We start from the raw sequence: 19,819 nt of genomic DNA, 5'->3' as shown, positions 1-19,819 counted from the left end.
ATATTTAAGCTGTGAATATTTCAATTCAAAACATTTCACACACATTTTCATTATTAAAAATTAAATAATCCATATTGACCTTTCAGTTTCTCTTCCAAAATATTCACTCTTTTTAAAAATACAACCTATAATATTCGACAGGCAATTTCCGGTCCATTTTATTTCGCTTCCACAAATTCAGTGGTTCAAATTCGACAGAAAATTCAACATTTGACATCCGGGAACGGCAGGAATAGCAGTAGATTACCGATTAATAATCTCCATAGCTGTTTGTCGACCTCACCAGCAGGGGGTGCAAGAGGGCTGTTGACGAAGTAAACAGAGCAACAAAGTCATTCATTCATAAAAACGAATTTACAGAAATGAAGCAAATGGTAAGTATTTATCAGGGCCAGTATATATATATATATATATACATATATATATATATATAAATGGAAAAGCTTATAAAGACACAAAAGCTGTGTTTACATTTAAGTCTTCACAGTTAGTTTTGCACATGTAAGCAACTTTCTCTACCGTGAACGAGATTATAATGTTATTCCCCGATGCTGATGTACAGATCAAACGTTAATTCTGACGTAGACATATATTTCTCTCGGTTGTTCAGTTTTCTTAACTTTATATTGCGGTCAGGACACTTACCGCTTACTGGACTAATACAGTGATATAAAAGACCAAACTCGCACCTTATTGGGGATGTAAGCTATACCAGATATAGGAACAGGCAAGCGGACTCAGAATATGAACGTAACGCGCAAAGTTTCACGCTGAGCGATTCCCAGTGAAATACTGGCATAAAGTTGGCTTGACACTCAATAGTCACACATTTACATTTAGTCTCTAAAGTTACATATGACATTGGTACACATGTTTCTAACTTCAATATCATTTGAAGAGAATGACTTGCAGTCATAAAACCAACTGTAAATTGTGCATGTAGGTGTCAGGCATGATGCACACTTTTTAGATAGTTGATATTAAAATAAATATGAGAGCATTCAGTAGGCCTAGTGAAAACTAGCAATATTTTCACATGATTTGACAGTTTACTTTATTAAATATCAAAAATCTATAAGGTGTGCATCATGCCTGGCACCTACATGAACTCTTTAATTGGTTTTATGACTGAAGTCATTCTCTTCAAATGCTATTGAAGTTATATATAACCGGAGAAGAGAACAGGTGTGAAACTCAGTAAGTAACAATGACAGGGATCACAGGCAAACAGGAACAGAACAAAACAAACAAAGGGCACATTTACACAACAATGATGTATTAAAAATGAAAGAGTTTTTCCTTTGCATTTTTCATGTACAGACGACAAAGCTGTCAAAACTAGCCCAGTTCACATGGATCTGCGAAAACAACTAAAATTGCTATATTCTGCTGCCAGGCCAGTAGATGGCGATGTCACTTTGTAAAGAAACACTACTCACCTATTCATGGATTTCATCAGGTCCCTTTCCACAGGTGTATTAATCAAGCACAATGCAGTCTGCATTCATAATCTAGGTGCTTGATTTTAAACACCTGTGGAAAGGGACTTGATGAAACCCATGAATAGACTGTCACCATTTTCACAAATTTGTGTTTTCATTGTTTACACATTGTTTACAATCCGGTCTTTAGCTCATAAATGCCAGAGGAGAACTGGCCCTCGACTGAGCCTGGGTTCTCCCAAGGTTTTTTTCTCCATTAGGTCACCTGATGGAGTTTTAGGACACCATTAGGTCACTTGATGGAGTTTTTCGGTTCCTTGCCACTGTTGCCTTTGGCTTGCTCAGTTGGGGATATTTTGGGGATATTTAATTTAATTTTATCAATCAATAAATTCCACTTGAAACAAACCTTGTTGTATTATTTTAATTTAATACTGTGAAGCTGCTTTGATACAATCTGTATTGTGAAAAGCGCTATACAAATATACTTGACTTGACTTGATTTGACAGAGACAATAACGATATAGTTTTTAAAAACGTGCAGTTTGAAAACCGTTTTCAAAAGTTTGCGTTTTCAGGCCCCATAAACGGCATTATCGTGAAATTAACGGCCAAAACGCATTAAAAAATGTCTGTTTTTAAAAATGAATTTGTGAAAATGGCCCCTAAAACACAAATGAACTAACAGAACTAAACATAACCCTGACACATACATACAATACACTCACGTAAAGTATGTATATATATATAGTATATACCTATATATTAAATCTCAACTGCTTGATTGCTTGTATCATTGCAAAGTTTTTACCTTTATTATTGCCCTGGTCCTCATATAAATTTAGATACAAAAGTATATCCAACTTTATCCGTGAACTCACATATTGTGAGATTGTGTACATCGTCGCAAAAAGTAAAGTATATTATCTCCAAGCTCTAGTCTGCTAAATGCAACGATAAGGCATAAACATTTAAACAATGTAAACATTAACATCATGGAAAGCTGCTTTGAAACAGTTTTTATTGTGAAAAGTGCTATACAAATAAACTTGACTTGATAATAGAACATATGCTTGCTCATGTGTCCACTAGTTTAATCATCATGGATAAACAGAAACTTTTGTAATTCACACAACTGTAATATATCACATTAACAGGCCTCCTTAGACTTACATATTTAGATACAAAACAATTATGATAGAATATTTACAGTTCGTCACTGCATTAACTGGCCAAATTCTGTTCTGTCCTTCAGTTGTTCCGCTTTTTTGTGTTTGTGTCGTGAGCTAAACTAAAGCAAAGCTTACTTGGAAATACATTTGTGGAGCTGCAGTATCAGTGTGTGGACAATACATTTCTTTGTTCAAAAGCAAATAAATAAATAAATGTAATGGATTCACAAAGGTGTTTCAGTTTGTTAGGTAGAATCTGAATCGGATCCAGAATCGTTAAACTCTCCCACAGTGAACAGTATTATGAACGTACATTATTCAGCTGCTCACAGTGGAAGTGCTCTATTGAGTGCAGCTGCTTATTATAGACTGCAGGAGAAAACTAGAGCAACTCCTAACTGAGCTGCGTCTTACAAACCTGTGGGACAAATGAGCTGACCTCTCTCTTTCTCTGTGTGTGTTGAGTCCTTGAGATAGGCCTGAATCTAAGTGGAGGTACAACAGACTCTCAGTCAGGAACATCTCAGATGGTCATATGACCCCTCTCCTCTTATCTCTTCCTCTTTGCTCTGACCCGTGTTCTCCCTCATGTTAAGGATGCTGTCACCATCTGTACATTGGGCATCGGCACAGCTTTCGGGGAGTCCATTCTGGACAACACGCCACGACACGCCACCATCGTCACCCGGGAGTTCAGTGAACTACTGCGGATTGAGCAGAGGGAGTTTAGGACCCTGTGGGAGGTATGCCAGTCTACCCACAATATATACCAGTGACATAATCATATTAGAAAGTTTGATGTATCTGCGTATTGTATTTACATTCACATATTCCACGGTTTGTTGAGAAGGAAAACCTTTAGGAGAGTTATTTTGTTTTTGTCTCTATAATAAGTAAAGGTTGATTTACACCGCCAGATTACCACCTGTTTGAAAAATAACTACACTTTAGCATAGTTTTACAAATAATATACTTTAAAATAATGTACTTAAGTGCAAACTCAATGCATGCTAATTGCAATTAAGTGAGAAAATTGTATATTTATATTAAATGCAATTAGTTTACCAATTAAAATACCTTAGAGTGTTTTTGACCCATTTAATTAGGACATAAGTACATCTTTATATATAATTTCATAATTCTTTTGTCTATTTGTAATTACACATTTGTAATGATGAAGTTGCAGTACAATAGTACATTTAAAATATATTAACTTGAAATGTAATATTGAATAACACACTACAGTTAAAATTATAATTAAGTACTTCACATGCGCTTTAGTATGTTAGTCAACTCATCAAAATAAGTGCTCTTCTATAAAGCATAACGGATTAAAACATTTCATTAATATCATATTATCTGCAAGTATAGTGTTTTAAAAATATGTACTTTTAATATTTGTAGTACACTTTCACTACAATTAAGCACACTTATTTTTCACAAAGGCAGCCACAGAAAAAGAACAAGCCACAAGAACAACGTGAAGTCAATATGAAACGATGTTCCCAACACATTTTACTTTTGTAATGGAATTCTTCAGTTGAACAGGATATTGAACGGGAATATTTAGAATGAGCCTTGATTATATTCATCTAGAATTAATTAGATTCTGTTGGATGGAATTGTGATGTCAGATGTTTCACTTCATACAAAATTGTGCATGTGTGTCCTGAACATAGTCCTGAATCCACACTGGCTCACCCGTGTTTGACCTTACAACAGTGGTTACTTTAGCACGCTTTTCAAGTCCATGTTCGCCAATAAAAAATAAAAAAATTCCGGTATTTCATGAACATTAACAAAAATGTTTTTTGTGTTTTTCTTAAAATAAAAATTTAATTTTGCAGTATGTTACATTATTTATTACTTATCAGAGCTGTTGAAACTGGATTCACACTTGAGTCCATTCAGCATGCTTCTGTTTTTCAAATAATCCACAAATAATATGAAATCAGCAGATGAACAAGTATCTTGGATGAATACCATGTGAATTTAATGTTAATATCCAGCTGTTTACTCTAACAAATAATAGAAATTTACGGCGGAAATCCCGCTAAATGTTTTCTGACTTTGATAAAACTCGTTGCACTGACTGCTAAAGTTAATCTAGTGGTCATGAAGACTGTCCAAACAGACAAGCTTTATACGTACACTGTTTTTATTTAATAGATAAAACGTCACAGAATCACGCTTCTCAGTTCAGTGATTTGATTGGCTATTTGGGCTGTCACTCATTCATCTGTCCTAAGGTCAATTTCCAGACAGGGACAACTTCGAAAAAAAAGAAAAAGAAATGTATTTTTAGCTGCTTTATCACATTTGGCCAGCAGGGGGCGGTGGAAGTATAAGAAATGTAGTTTTTTCTCCGATCTTGATATTTTGAAGTCATCCTCTAAGTGCAGTGGTTCTCCCAGGGGGCAGAGCACAGTTTTAAGGGCCACAAGAGGGTTTAAAACGAGCTTTAAAATAAGCTAAAACAGTGGAAAAATCAAGATGTTAACTAAAAAAAATTCAGTCTTAATCCGTAATCAATCACAGACCACTAGAAAAGTGTAAATTCATTACTTATAAAGAACTCTGAAAAACATTTTGCTCTTGACACTTCTGGAACATAAATATTTGAATTGTAATATATCGCCACTCCTAGTTGGTTGAGAAAAGGAGCTTTGTTGTTACAGCAGACGTACCAGAAATATCTCAGTCTATGGCTTTGAATGGTGTCATGGATGATGGGGAAGCCTTGGAGTCAATAAGGTTGAGAACATTGTCTCTATGTGTCATTAGAAACACATCATTTACTTAATTCCCAGAACTCATACTGAAGGAATTTTCTATCACTCACTTCCCCACAAGCACAACAGAAGAAGAATAGAGAGCTTTTCTATCTTTGCCAGAAGAGACGGCAGTGCTTCTGCTCTTTAGGGCCGTGAGTTTATTTCTGCCGTAGTCTTTCATTCTCTCATTTTGTTCTTTCTGGCCCGTGGGCGATCAGAAATTGTGTGCCTGATGGGAAGCTTTTACTGGAGCAGGTCGGAGAAGGACAGAGCAGCCTGGAGCTTTAGCAGAATGAGAGGAAGACACGGGGAAACAGGAGAAACAAACACAAATAGAGTGAAGGAAGAGAGACGGAGACTCAGAGTTTCCCCTGAGAGGGACTGTCCCATGCAGAGTGTGTGTGTGTGTGTGTGTGTGTGTGTGTGTGTGTGTGTGTGTGTGTGTGTGTGTGTGTGTGTGTGTGTGTGTGTGTGTGTGTGTGTGTGTGTGTGTGTGTGTGTGTGTGTGTGTGTGTGTGTGTGTGTGAGAGAGAGAAGCACACTTGGGAACTGAGAGGACCAGCAGAAGATCTGCTCTATCTGATAAGTCCAAGGTGATTTCTTTTCTCATCATTTTTGTGTCTGGCTGACTGTATTTATGGTCAGATTTATTTGTAGCACTTTTCACGATATGCATCATTTCAAAGCAGCTTTACAGAAAGTCGTACTGTTATGTCTATGATTTATCAGTGCTTTGGGTGATATGATGATATAAAACGATGATACGAGTGATTCTCCGGGTTCGGGTCTAGATTTATTGTATTTATAGCACATGTATGAGTGACATACGTCTGAGTGTTTAATTAAGAGATTTAAGTGTCAGTTTTGTGCTAAGCAAGAGTAAGTGTTTCTCAAAAAAGTATTAATGAAAATAAAGTCTGATAAAAAAATAATCTGAAAAGTGATGCAAGAACTAAATAAGAGATTTAGATTTAAGTTTTGTTGTAAGCAAAAGTCAATTTTGCATAAAGCATCACGGAAGATACGATTGTTAGTGAAAACTAGCCGGTAATTTAATTTTAAGAAATATGGCTAGAATTACTGTAACCAGGGGCGGAGTGGCAATCGGGAGAGTCAGGACTTTTCCCGGTGGGCCGGTAGTGTTTTGAGGCCGCGAGGGCCGGTCTGAGAATAGTTATACATTGGGAGTTATATTAGCAACACCATCTGAAGGCCTGATATGCGGCCGCTTCCCGCTGGTCAAACTGTGCAGCCTCTCTGCTCAACACAGTAGCTATAGCCTATAAAAATTCTCAACCCGTTCGGCAGGTCCAACCATGTCTAGGATTTTCAAAAAAAAATAGGGGGATCAGTGTGCGGCCCCTCCTATGGCATAGCCTGTCGGGCCGGCCTTTGATGTAAAAAGCCGCTGAACACTTCTTTTTCCTCGTCACGTTTTGGAAGTCTAACGTCCGTGTGAGTGAGTTAAATGATGAAAAGGCAAAAAAGAAAACTGAAAGGTGGCGCTGAGCATGGTTGGCGCTAGCAGGTGCTTCAGCACCCCCAAGAAAGACCAAAGCACCCCGATAGCACCCCCAAAAATAATTTTTTGGAAGCAATTATATTCAGGCTGTATTCTATGGAAGCCCTGAACAGCATTTTGAAGAAAGAAAAAAAAAGAAAACTTTCGAGATTTCGAAGCCGTTATTTCGACATAATAAGAGGACATTCTAATCTGCATTAAGCCACATTAAGCGTTCTTATAATGGTTTTCTATGGGAGGAAAATGCTTAACGTGTAATTAAACGTTGCGTTCATATTCTGGGCTCATCTGATTTTTTGTACATAGCATAGCCTACTTTGTTATGATTTTAGTATCATAATAATGATTAATAAATGCACGCACAATTATCCGTGAACTTGATTTGAACAAATGCCTTTCAACTTCTGTGTGCAAAATTCAGAATTAAATGAATGTGCAGCAATTTGTACAAATAGAGAGACTATTGGCCTACTATACTGTTGTATCCATTAAAAAAGTGCATTTAGTTTCATATTTGTTCAAATATTATAATGTTATTTTTTTTCCATTTATGTTGATTTATGAAAATTGAACAGCACGAGTAAGATAGGATGCGCAATATCGAGGGATATGGAGCGGGTCAGACATGATTTTGACCACTTCATCAAGTTTTGTTTTGTAGAAAGCATTTCTTTAAAGTGAATTTCGTTTTATATAAATTGTATCTTAATTTTAATATTTTTTCATCAACCAATTGCCTGGATTTAATAAATAAGAAGCAAATATAGTAGACAATATAATCATGGAGGCGCCCGCGCGGTCGATTGCATTGCACGTGAACTGGAGCGCATCTCATCATAACTTAACGAAACTCAGTGTATGCTTCACAGACATAAGAAATACATCAAATACACAAAGCTTGAAATGTCTTTAAATGAAATAATTCAAAACGAAAAGAAAAAGGCTACTCTCTGATTATGTAATCCATTATGTGCATTTCTCTCTATAGGCGCGTTCACTATACGGCGATCGTCAACTTCATCTTTGCAGCCGACAGTCTGACACTGTCAGAAAACACTAGTTTATTAATAAAAATCAGTGCACGCGTCACCGGATTTACAAATGCACATCTTGCTTGTTGCACGCACACATGTCGAAATAACGAGATATTATGTTGAAATAACCTTATTATTAATAATACATCTTTTAGAATATTTGATTGAATGCTGAATGTTGCGCTTGTTCAATTTAATAAAATTAAAACTTTAATTGTGATAATTAAAATAATTGAATATTAAATATTTAGTGACCAAGTTTTGCTCAATTATTATTAATATAGCCTATATAATAATAATAATAATAATAATTTTTTTCCTCTTTTTGAAAGTTGTGAAAAAACTATAGAGGAGTTTTTCTCTGGCTATTTGAGCAAATGGGAACAAAAATTCTTTTTTTTTAATATTGTCTCATTCACTGCTATATTTTTTAGCAAAGGTTTTTTTTTTTTTTTTTTGACCACCGAGGGCCGGTGGTCTACGAAATTTCCCGGTAGATTTTTTGGTCCCACTCCGCCCCTGACTGTAACGCAATGGTGTTCCTTACCGTGGTTTTGAATTACTTAAATTGTGGTAAAGATTGAAAGATTCAGGTCTACACCAACCTATAGATCACTTAAAAAAGGGAGCCGATCCTTAATAATATCATTTAGATCCTTAATATTATTTTGTCATGCTTTGAAGAAGTACACTTATTTTGAGGCGTTTGATGTCTAACATAAAGTACTGTTAAGTAATTTTAACTGTAGTGAGTTATCCAGTTTTACATTTAAAATGTATATATTTTAAATGTACTAAATAGCAGCAACATCAATATAAATGTGTAATTACAGTTATATTTAAAACACGACAGAAATCACATTCAAATATATTTTACTTTACCATAAATACATAATTTTCATTTAATTTCTGTTTAAGTTTACTTCTTCTGCACAAGGGTAATGCTGAATAATGAACAGGTGTTGATATGCAAATGTGGGTGGTCATATGTTAATGAGCTCATGGCTGTGATAGTGTGTGTTGTTTTTGCAGTTTGGTTTCATTAAATCTTCTGAGTGGGAGGGTGTTTTTTATTGTGAATGATAGAATAGATGTCTAGATTAAAAAACGATTTTATTACAAAACTTACTTTTACTTTAAAAAAATATTTTTGTTCATGATTTTAAAGTTGTATTGAGTCAAAACAAAATAGCGAATGACTGCTCAAATGATTTATGTCTCCTTTCCTTTGTACAATTATAGATTTTAATCACATGTCTGCTGGGAAAGAGAGGTGTGTGTTTTTTTGTATGGGTTTGTGTGTGTGTTGTGGTGTGGTGTGGTGTGCAGTGTAATGCTGGGTCACTGGGTGGGATGCAGAGAAAGCTGACTAACGGGAAATCAGAGAGACACTGTGTGTGTGTGTGTGTGTGTGTGTGTGTGTGTGTGTGTGTGTGTGTGTGTGTGTGTGTGTGTGTGTATATTTTGGGATGGGCAGGATGGCCATGTTCCCATCCCACCCACACCAGGTTACACAAAAACACATATAAACACACACAGGAGATTTAAAACAAAAGTTTCTACAATGTTTCTTTGTGCTTTTGAAATGTTTTAAATCTTGAGCTGTACAATACCATCAACACATCACATTATCATTCATTTTATCATCATTAAACTTTATCTGAATGTGAAATAGATAATAAACTGATATGACAACACAGATTTGGTTCCCAAAACACTCAAATCATATCATTTTTATGAAATATTTTGCATGAGAAAAGAAGAGTTAACAAAGAGCTGAAAACTAAAAAAACTAAATACAAATAAATAAATAAAAAACAGAGAAAAAGAACATGAGGGTTAGATATTAATCTATACATATTAATCTATTAATCTGTACATCAGTTACATTGTACAAAATTAAAGTCCTTACAAATTGAAGATTTTCTACTTGCTTTTTTATTTAGTGAAGATGTAATTGTATTAAGATGCATTTTAACTTTTTCAAAAACACAGGAAAAAATGGTTTGTTGTTGGTAAACTTACATTTATGGATACATTTTTTTTAAAGAAAATGAATTAAATTTATAATAAAGCAAGCATTATTTTTTACATGATTGCAAGACACATGAGAAGCAAGGTAAGCACATGACAAACAGGAAGCATAAAGAAGAGCATGAATTACAAAATAAAAGACATGAACACAAACAAAGCCCAAAACCAACCGTGGCATTGCAATATATTTACTGTTTTAAAGCATACAATTCCTCATCATATTCAGAGATTCAGAAAACAATACTATTACCATATTTTATGAATTTTATTTATATTATATATATATATATATATATATATATATATATATAAATTATATATAATTATATATATATATATAAATTATATATATATATATAAATATATAAATGATATGTCAAATAATTCATTGTGAAAACCAATATGATGGCTGATATAACAGTTTTGGTCAATACCTAATGCATCCCTAATTTGAATATATTTCTCTATATAATTATATGTATAACGGCGTTATAAATAGTAACTGGTGTTCCTGTTTTGGCTGCTCATTGGCATTTAGAGGAAACTATATTCATAGATAAAAGAACGCTTTGGCAGAAACCAGCAGCACCTGTAAGTAACTCATTTCTATTTCAAAGCCTGAAGCTCTGCGCTGGGTAATTGTGATGTTTGCTTGAATGACAGTTGTCTCTTTTGAAGCAGCATGTCTCTGTGCCTTTATAGAGGGACAGCTGGCCTTTAATCTGAGGCAAACACAGATCCTATCACAGCGCAGACTCCGCCTGTCTCTGAATTAAACCCGAATCCAGACACAGCGTGTCCGTAGGAACCGCACAAATTGAATGTGGCTTTGCTGCTCCGATATTTCTATCCAAGGTTCGAGGAGGGTTAATTCACCCCAGAATATTTCCCCAAAACTTTTAAGAACAAGAAGTTTGTGTGTCAGCATTTTGTTGTCAGTTGACGTTGTTGAAAGTTTATGGAAGGACCCGGGGCTCATGAAGACCAGCATATACAGTATATACTTTATTTCAATGGTCCACGGTAGACATTCTACTAACTATAAGCAACCTTACAACTACATGTCAACTAACTCTCATTAGAGTATTAGACTGTTAGGTTAGGGTTCGGGTTAGTAGAATAAGTTGACATGTAGTAGCAAAGGTACTTTGTACCTTAGTTCGTATAATAAATAAAGTGTTACCTGAGCACTTTACAGCACTGGTTGTGTGTGTCTATCTTAAGACTAATGGGCCAGAACAATGCTCTCTGTCAGTGGTTCTCCTGTGGTGACCCAACACAGCACCATTAGTAGCCTGCTTTCCAATACAGATTTGCGATATTTTCTAAATGTTGATTAAAAAAAAAACTATTGCGAAATGACGGCGTTTCCATTAACCGATGTTATGCGACTAAAACATTATTTTTCTGCTTCAAGGTCTTGATAAATTATGGCATTTCTTTGTTGTTTAGAATCCAGTATTACTGTAATACTTTTGTCTTTTATGAGTTTAATGAAGAACTTATTGTACAAACATATGGCGCCTTTTTTAAAGAATGATCGACTGTTATGTACAGCAGGTGACCTGTAAATGCATAAAAAAACTGTTTCTATTGCTGTTTTGCAAAATATTCCTTTTTTTAAAATTGCCTGAGAAACATTTCAGTAAAATCTCAGTAAAATCTTTTTTGCGATAGTATATGGGAGTTTTTATGTTTCCATTGGGCGTATTTTCGATTCTCAATTTCAATTAGCGCAAGTTGAAGGGTAATGGAAACTCAGCTATTGTTTATTGTACAAAAGTAAACAAAAATGAAATACAATAAGAAATACCATTAATATGGAATTACAATAAGATTAAATCCATTAACATTAGTTGCGTTGAGTATCATTAACTAACAGTGAACAATAATTTTTATAGCCTGTGTTTATCTATGTTAAAGGGATAGTTCACCCAAAAATGAAATTCTGTCATCATTTACTCATGTTGGTCCAAACCCGTATTATTTTCTTTCCTCTGCTGAACACAAAATAAGATATTTTGAAGAATGTTGGTGGTAACCAAACAGTTGATAGACCCCATTGACTTCCATAGTATGAAGAAAGAAAAAAAAACACTATGGAAGTTAATGGTGTCAGGGTTGTCTGTGTTTGCTTGAGTTTGAGTTTGACTTTAGTTTTCACTGTTTCTAGATCTGTGTTCGTTAGTTACTATGGTTACTCATAGGTTAATTAGTGTTTGCACCGGATGTTCATTTAGTTCATTAGTTTGTTTCAGCACTCCAAATGGCTGGGTCAAAAACAAGCAATTTGGCAACCCAGCGTTGGGTAAATATTGGACAGAACACATGCTGGGTTAAAGTAACCCAAGGCATTGGGTTACACATTTTTACCCAGCAGGTTGGGTTGAACAATTTAACCCAAATTCTGCTTTTTTGACTAAATGCTTGGCTAATTTTACCTAATTAATGGTTATTTTCATTTCCTTGCAGCAAGTGCTATTTATATATTTCAGTAAGTTTTCTCTCAGGACAGAAGACAAAATGGCCGTTACAAATCCAGTTTAATCAAGTTTGGCAAACCAGCAGTGGGTTACATATTATAACCCAGCAGGCTGGGTAGTTTATGAGGGGGTGCATCATTTTTACTGTCAGTGAAATTTAACCCAGCAGTGGGTTACACACACAACTACCCAACAGTTTGAAAATAACTCAAAAAAATTACCCAACATGCAGAACCCAGCAGTCTGGATTTAAAAAAAAATCCAGCAAATTTTAGAGTGGGTGTATTTAAGCTCTGTGTTCATTTCAGCTCTTTGTCCGTTGTCATCACGTTTAGCTTATGAGTCTGTTCCTATAGTGTTTTTGAGTTCTTGGGCCCTATTTTAACGATCTAAGCGCATGGTCTAAAGCGCACAGTGCAAGTGCACTTAGGGCGTGTCCGAATCAACTTTTGCTAGTTTAACGATTGAGGAAAATGGTCGGCGCTCCCGGCGCATGATCTAAAAGGGTTGTCTCTATTCTCTTCATGAGTAATGGGTGTGATTTGGGCGTAATGTGAAATAAACCAACCAGAGTCTCATCTCCCATTCCCTTTAAAAGCCAGTTGCGCTCGCGCCATGGCAGATTTGCTATTTACATGGAAGAATTTGCAAGCGGAAAGACTGAACGCTTCTCTAGCGAGGTTAAAGCGCAAACAGAACATCTACAGGACAAGCCGGATTCCACCATATCACAATAATAATATTTTACATTGTAATCCTTTTATTTTTAATATTTGTCTGGTTTGTGTGCTGCTGCGTGTCCCTGTGTGTGTAATAAGCAGAGTGTACGCGTGTTGTGGACCCGCCTACAGTCGCACATTACTAACGCGCTCTTTAAATAACAAAAGAAATACTGCGCCATTGACTTTAGACCAGGTTTCAGTTGGTCAATGGCTCAGTCTATTTCAGTTCCTCAAAATAGCAACGCACCAACAATGCGCCTGAACACACCTCGTTTTCAGACCAGCAGCCCATGGGTGCACAAATGGGCGCAAATGCATTCGCTATTTAAACAACGTGGCGCAGGACATGAAAAATAAAACTGCGTCGGGCTGAAACCAGGCCCGCCCACAGAAATGACTGGGCCCCTGAAAAGGTCCAGTGAATGGGCCCTCCCCAAATCTGCTATAGGCTACTCATATCATGCGTGTGTTCTCTCTCTCTCTCTCTCTCTCTCTCTCTCTCTCTCTCTCCTACATTAACACATACATTTAACTGAGAGAGACTCAGGGGTGGGTATGCAGCAACAATTTTGAAAAAAACAACAACAAATAAATAAGTGTGCCATGTAATGAGTGAGTAGGAACGAGTGAGATTTAATAGATGAAATAAGTAAAAAAAAAAGTCATTTATTAATATAATTGAACTATACTCCACAGTGATGAATAAAAATAAATATATATATAAACAAACTGCATTGCCATAGCAATACCAGTGTTTCTTACAGGATTTTTGGTAAAGCTGTGGTGAGTGGATACCTGTATCTCCCTGTAGTCCCGATGGCCAGTAGCCTACATGCCTGGACGTCACACTTTAAATCCTACCTGTTGCCTTTCACCATCCAATTATTTAGCTGCTGTCGCATCAATTGACATGCCATCTCCTTTTCCCTCTTTCTTTTTCAATTTTTTAGCCCCCGCCAGCTTTTTTGCTTTATCCATCTTTTTCGATGACAACTCACTACTCGTTCCTGCTGCTCGCTCAGCGCTCACGGCGCCCGCGCCCGCGCCCGCTTGCCAGCCTGCTCAGACCATTTTCAGGAAAGGGGTGTTTCATTATGACATAGGCTATATTTTACTCGAGCAACATTAAATAAAATGCATTTTTTTCTCACTTTCAACAATTAATGGTGCTATTTTGGTTCAAAATAAAATATGGTAACCTTTGCTTATAATTAGGATGAACATAATTATAGCTGGACTGCATGGGCCCCCCCCTAGCGGCTGGGCCCCAGAAAACATTCCCCTTTATCCCCCCTTATGGACGGCCCTGGCTGAAACTAGCAAAAAACAATTGTGTCACGCCTGGCGCTGCATTGCACCGGGTTTATGATAGGGCACATTGTGTGAAAATTCAGATTTGATCACAGGAATAAACTGCTATTTTAAATTGTAATAATATACTTCTCAATAATACTATATTTTTTATTTTAAAAAATGTAGCCTTGGTGAACATAAAAGACTCAAAACCATTAAAAGATCCCATGAAGCCCAAACTTTTGAACGCTAGTGCACGGTAATGAATGTCCATGATGAATGACCTCTCTGGGTCACTGATGCTACTTTTGTCCAGTGCTTTGATTATCTGAGATGGAGAGCAGGTGTGTCTGATGCCAGCGTCTCATCAGCGCTCGCGGCCGTCGCCCAGAGCAACGCTAACAGCTGCTCAGATGACTGCCATAATAGCAGACATTTCCTTTTACTGCAGAATCTGAAGTTCAGCCTCAGTGTGAAAGAGCATCTCTGTGTCTCGCATTCAGTCTGATCATAAAAGTTCTGCTAAAGACAGAAAGTGTGTTTAATTGCACTGAATATGCACTTGAAGTGCACTGCAAATATACTTCTTTTTTTAAATTACTTGCAGATAGTATTAATGAAGTAACTTAAAGAAAGTACGCTTTCATTACTGTTTCTTAACACACTTAAATAACTTAAAAGTGCACTTTGTAATGCCAAATTAAAAGTTTTACTTTAAAGTACATTTTAAATCATTGCTTTAATAATCTTGCCATGCTTTATAGAATTATGCTTATTTTGATGTGTTGACTAACATACTAAAGCACATGTAAAGTACTTGATTATAATTATAATTTTAACTGTAGTGTGTTATTAGATATTACATTTAAAGTTAATATGTTTAAGATGTACTAGTGTAGCCAATTAGCTCAAAAGGGAAATATGAATAATTGTTCATTATAAATATTTGGATAAGTCAATAGAATTAACTCGATGTAGCAGAATTGATATCACAATAAATGAATCTGTTCCTCCAGCGAACGTATTAACTGTCTATCAACTCTCCGAAAGGTTATTTTCATGGCCACAGAAAAATAACTCTTTCTCACTGGGTACAGTAGTGAGTACATGTGATCGCATCGTTATGAATGTGCACAAAAGTTTGATTTGACTAAATCATGAACGCATAACTAGTCTAAACACGGTTGCACTTTATTTTACAGTACGTGTACAGTGTACTTCTAAGAAAGTACTGATAATATAAGGTATCTACATGGGTTAATGTTGGGTTTTGGTGTAGGTTCAGGGTTAGTTACTAGTTATTACCCAGTTATTGCAATTACTATAATAAGTACATAGTTTGTACATACACATGCACACAGATCATGCATACATGGGTAAAATGGAGAGGGAATGAATGAAACAGAAACAGACTGAAGTTATGGAAACGTAAGAGTCAGTGAAGCACCTGAACAAAACTATCCGTTTCTTAATTTAAAGTGTCATGAAAACTGGTTTTAGCTCAGTCGTTCACACCTCACATGTGAAGAAGACTCGAAAAATGGGCACTTCTAAATCTGTGAAAAAGTGGGAGTGTAGAGGGCGGGAAGAGGTGAGAAAACAAGCAATAAAACACAGACCTGCAACACACTCATTATACACACAAATGAGTATTTAAATGTACGCAGAGAATTTTTTTTTAGGCATTGATGTATTTGAGAAATACAACCCTATATAAGAGCAAACTCACACTAACAACTATCATCAACATAAATATAAATGTATATGAATATAAATACAATAAATTATTCTCAGAAATATCAACAATTCAGAGCTGAGCTATTGGAAATGAAGAATGAGGGATTTAAAAAATAACAATAATGATGTGCATGGATAAATCATTTATAATAAATACTGATATAATTTTATAAAGAATTAGAGTAGTCATTAGTCAATTTCATGGTAACTTATACTTATAAGTATATAAGTTTTATGAAATACTTATTCTGGGAAATATTCACTGGAGTTAAGTGTGCCAACTTGCCCCAGTCTCCCCTCTATAAATGCTTGTTTGAATAGGATTTGATCCACTAGATTTAGATGATTTTCAGGTCGTTTAAAGAGATTTGATAAAAAAATAAAATAATTCTGAATGAGTCTCATCATATAAGACATCAGTACAGATGGAGGACTCTCACTTCATGCCTGTGTGCATCTGTGTATGAAAATACTGAATTATTGAGCGAATCCCTGTTATCTTTAACATGCTTGAAGAAGCGAACACAATTTTAAGCGAGTTCGGCTGTGAAAATGCTTGTTTTTGAGTGTTTAACTTTCTTTGTGTGCAGAGGTTCATCTTAAAGATGAAATTATTACTTATTATTACTGAAGACCTTTTTGGACAAAACTATGATGTCAGGTTGTGAGTGTGCTTGTTTTTATATGTATGTATGCTTGTGTGTGCGTGTGTGTGTGTGTCAGTGTGTGTGTGTGTGTGCAGTTGGTAGTCATCAGACCATGATGATTGGAGGAGTACTCCAATCGCCTAGCAACCACTCCTCTCTCAAAGGGAGGGGGGGTCAGCTGCCCGTTCAGCCCTACACACACACACACACACACACACACGCTCACTACATCAGCACTCTTCCTGGCTGCCGCTCGCCACACACACACACACACACTAAAGCATGCTTGAGCTGTCATAGAGCTCTCTGTATTACACACTAATAGCTGAAGTGACCAGAGAGAGAGAGAGAGAGTATAGCACTGACTGCTTCAGTCTCACTCATGGGTCGGTCACTGCTGTAGGTAAGTGTCAGTGTCTGCTTTTCTGTGTTTTTGTGTGCTTTTTGATCTTAGGATGTAACTTTCTGCACTCTCAGGTTTAGGACCGCATGCATGCCTGTGATAGTGAGGTTTGATTTGAGGAGGTCCTGTGTTTGCTTTCGATGAGTTGAGGAGAATAGGTTATGCTGAGAGTGTCTGGATGTGAATTATGTAATGAATGTGTTTTAAGCGGGGGGAAAAGGTGCAGTGAAGCGCAGTTATGAGATGCATTTGTATGTCAAGCATGAAAGAGAGACTATTTAACACAGTTCTCTCATATTGCTGTAAACACTGTAGGAATAAAATCAGTGGAAAATCACAAAAGGCACTGGTGATATTAAGTTGATTTACTTTAACCCTAAAACACAACAGAATTCAGTGCGTAATTCAAAATACGTGTAAAACACTTTTCACACACACACAATTCCTTCATATTAACATTTAATACATTTAAAAATTATATTCTAATATATTTTGAAATATAAAAAAAAAAATTAGGTCACACTTTAGTTTAGTGTCTACGATATTAAACACCTAATTACTGCTTATTAATAGTTAGGTAGTTGTTAAGTTTAGGTTTGGCCAGGATTATGGGATGTAGAATATGATCATGCAGAATAAGGCATTAATATGTGCTTAATAAGTGCTAATAAACAGCCAATGTCCTAGTAATATGCATGTTAATAAGCAACTAGTTAATAGTGAGAATTAGACCCTTAATTAGACTAAAGTGTTACCAAAAATGTATTATGTGTGAATAGCATTCAATGTCCACATTTTGACACATTAAATAACACAAAGTGAGAGTGCTCGACTGTCTGTGCTGGTGTATAATATACGAGACACTGTCTCATTCACAATAATATTCAAACAAATCACTGGGAAATCATCTAAATCTATTGGAGCAAAACTCCTGTGAAGAAGTCTATTTCTGAAAGTCAATTTCTGTATTGACACAAAAGTAAGCATTCATATATCTTTTTATTTTATTTTATTTTTTTATATATATTTCGTTAAGTCACATTTTTTGACAGCTTTCTGACTTTCGTTGTAAATAATTTTGGTACACTGTGAGTTTTAGCCTATTTTCATTCAGTTTTGGATAATAATGCAGGTTTTGATGATAATTCAAGTTTTGTAATAATGCTGGATATTGGTTTGAATTGACATTTAGCTATTGGTTTCTGAGCCAGTTCTGTTAATTAGCCTTCTGTTTTCAGTCAGAGTGGAATTTGTCCAAGACTCAGTTCATGTTTCTTTTAAATGTTTCCATATCTCCTCCATATTTGACTCTGGTCGTGTTAGATTTGGTCCACGCACACACACACACACACACACACACACACACTGTATGGGTGAGAAATTTGCTCAGTCTTGCTCTCATCTCACACAACATCTCAGTTGTGTCATTATTGGTCTTTTTAGCCCCAAACAGGGATCTTTTTGAGTAATGGCATCTTTCTTATGGTCGATCGCAGCATCTTTCATATGTTCTCAGCTTCTGAACTTTGCTTGTTCTGGATGATTTGGCTTTTGTAGCTTCTTCCTAATTAAGACTTTACTTTTATGTTCTGCCCTGCAGATTTATAACCTGAATAATGACCCTAATGATCAGTAACTGGGTTCATCCAGAAAATACAGTAGATATTTTCATTATTTATTGGTTGGAATGATTAATTTTAGGTTTTGTTGTTTAGAGAAACATATCAAAGAGAGGTGGGCTACTGAATACTCTATATTGTTGTTTTCCAGTAAGCAGAATGTCTTCTAATGGTCAGACTGGTGTCCCGCTGATGCTGGAAACAGTCCTTCATCCTTACAGTCAAAAAAACTCCAAAGTCAAACTCTAATTATCCCAGTGCATGAAGCGGGCTGCTGTTGTCATGGCGATGATACACTCTTATTAGTTCTGAATATTATTGTCAGGGTGGCATATATCTAACAGATGGTCTTTGGTTTTTCATAAACTTTTTCTGTATAGCATTTGTGCAGACACAATGGCTCGTTTCAGTGAAGAGCTCTTTAATTTCCTGTTGATATATTGGGTTTCTGCATTAATACAGATGCAATCGACCCGAGTTTACAGTGAACACATGCGGCAGCACTAATGAGGAGATTATTGAATATGAGCTTTCATCACACTCACAAAACTCGCCTGATGATTTATATGTGAGCGGAGAAATCTCAGATCTATGAGACAAGCAAAACCCTTAAAAAACTGAATCAGTGTAGAAGACCTATAGCACAAAATCTCTTAGACTTAATGAGATAAAAATAGCAAATAAAGACTTGTTTTAAAATCCTATTGAATCAAAATGTGAATTTTGTAGCTTTTAGGCATTCATTTCTGTTAGCTTTTGTTAGATTTTGTAATGTTTTTGAAAGAAGTATCTTATGTTCACCTGCGTTTATTCAGACTGCATTTATTTGAGCAGTAAAAACAGTAATATTGTGCAATATTATTACAATTTAAAATCATTACTCCAGTCTTCAGTGTCACATGACCCTCCAGAAATCATTCTAATAGGATGAAAAACA

General features: G+C 35.8%; 1 protein-coding gene across 4 annotated transcripts in view; it reads left to right on the top strand.

The window, feature by feature from the left end:
• Positions 1-19,819, top strand: part of rapgef4a (Rap guanine nucleotide exchange factor 4a) — an 85,502-nt gene that overhangs the window by 12,866 nt on the left and 52,817 nt on the right. For 2 of the 4 annotated variants that reach the window (XM_082176066.1, XM_082176065.1), the window contains exon 4: positions 3,211-3,357. In XM_082176066.1, coding sequence (XP_082032192.1) covers positions 3,211-3,357 — 147 coding nt within the window. Of the gene's footprint in view, positions 1-3,210; positions 3,358-5,907; positions 5,982-17,067; positions 17,264-19,819 lie in introns of those variants that run through there. The other 2 variants (XM_082176068.1, XM_082176067.1) reach the window with 2 other exon arrangements.

The sequence above is a fragment of the Leuciscus leuciscus genome, assembly GCF_965113295.1.
Source record: "Leuciscus leuciscus genome assembly, chromosome: 7".
Taxonomy (NCBI): domain Eukaryota; kingdom Metazoa; phylum Chordata; class Actinopteri; order Cypriniformes; family Leuciscidae; genus Leuciscus; species Leuciscus leuciscus.
The sequence above is the reverse complement of the archived record's forward strand: the minus strand, read 5'-3'. Positions and strand labels throughout refer to the sequence as shown.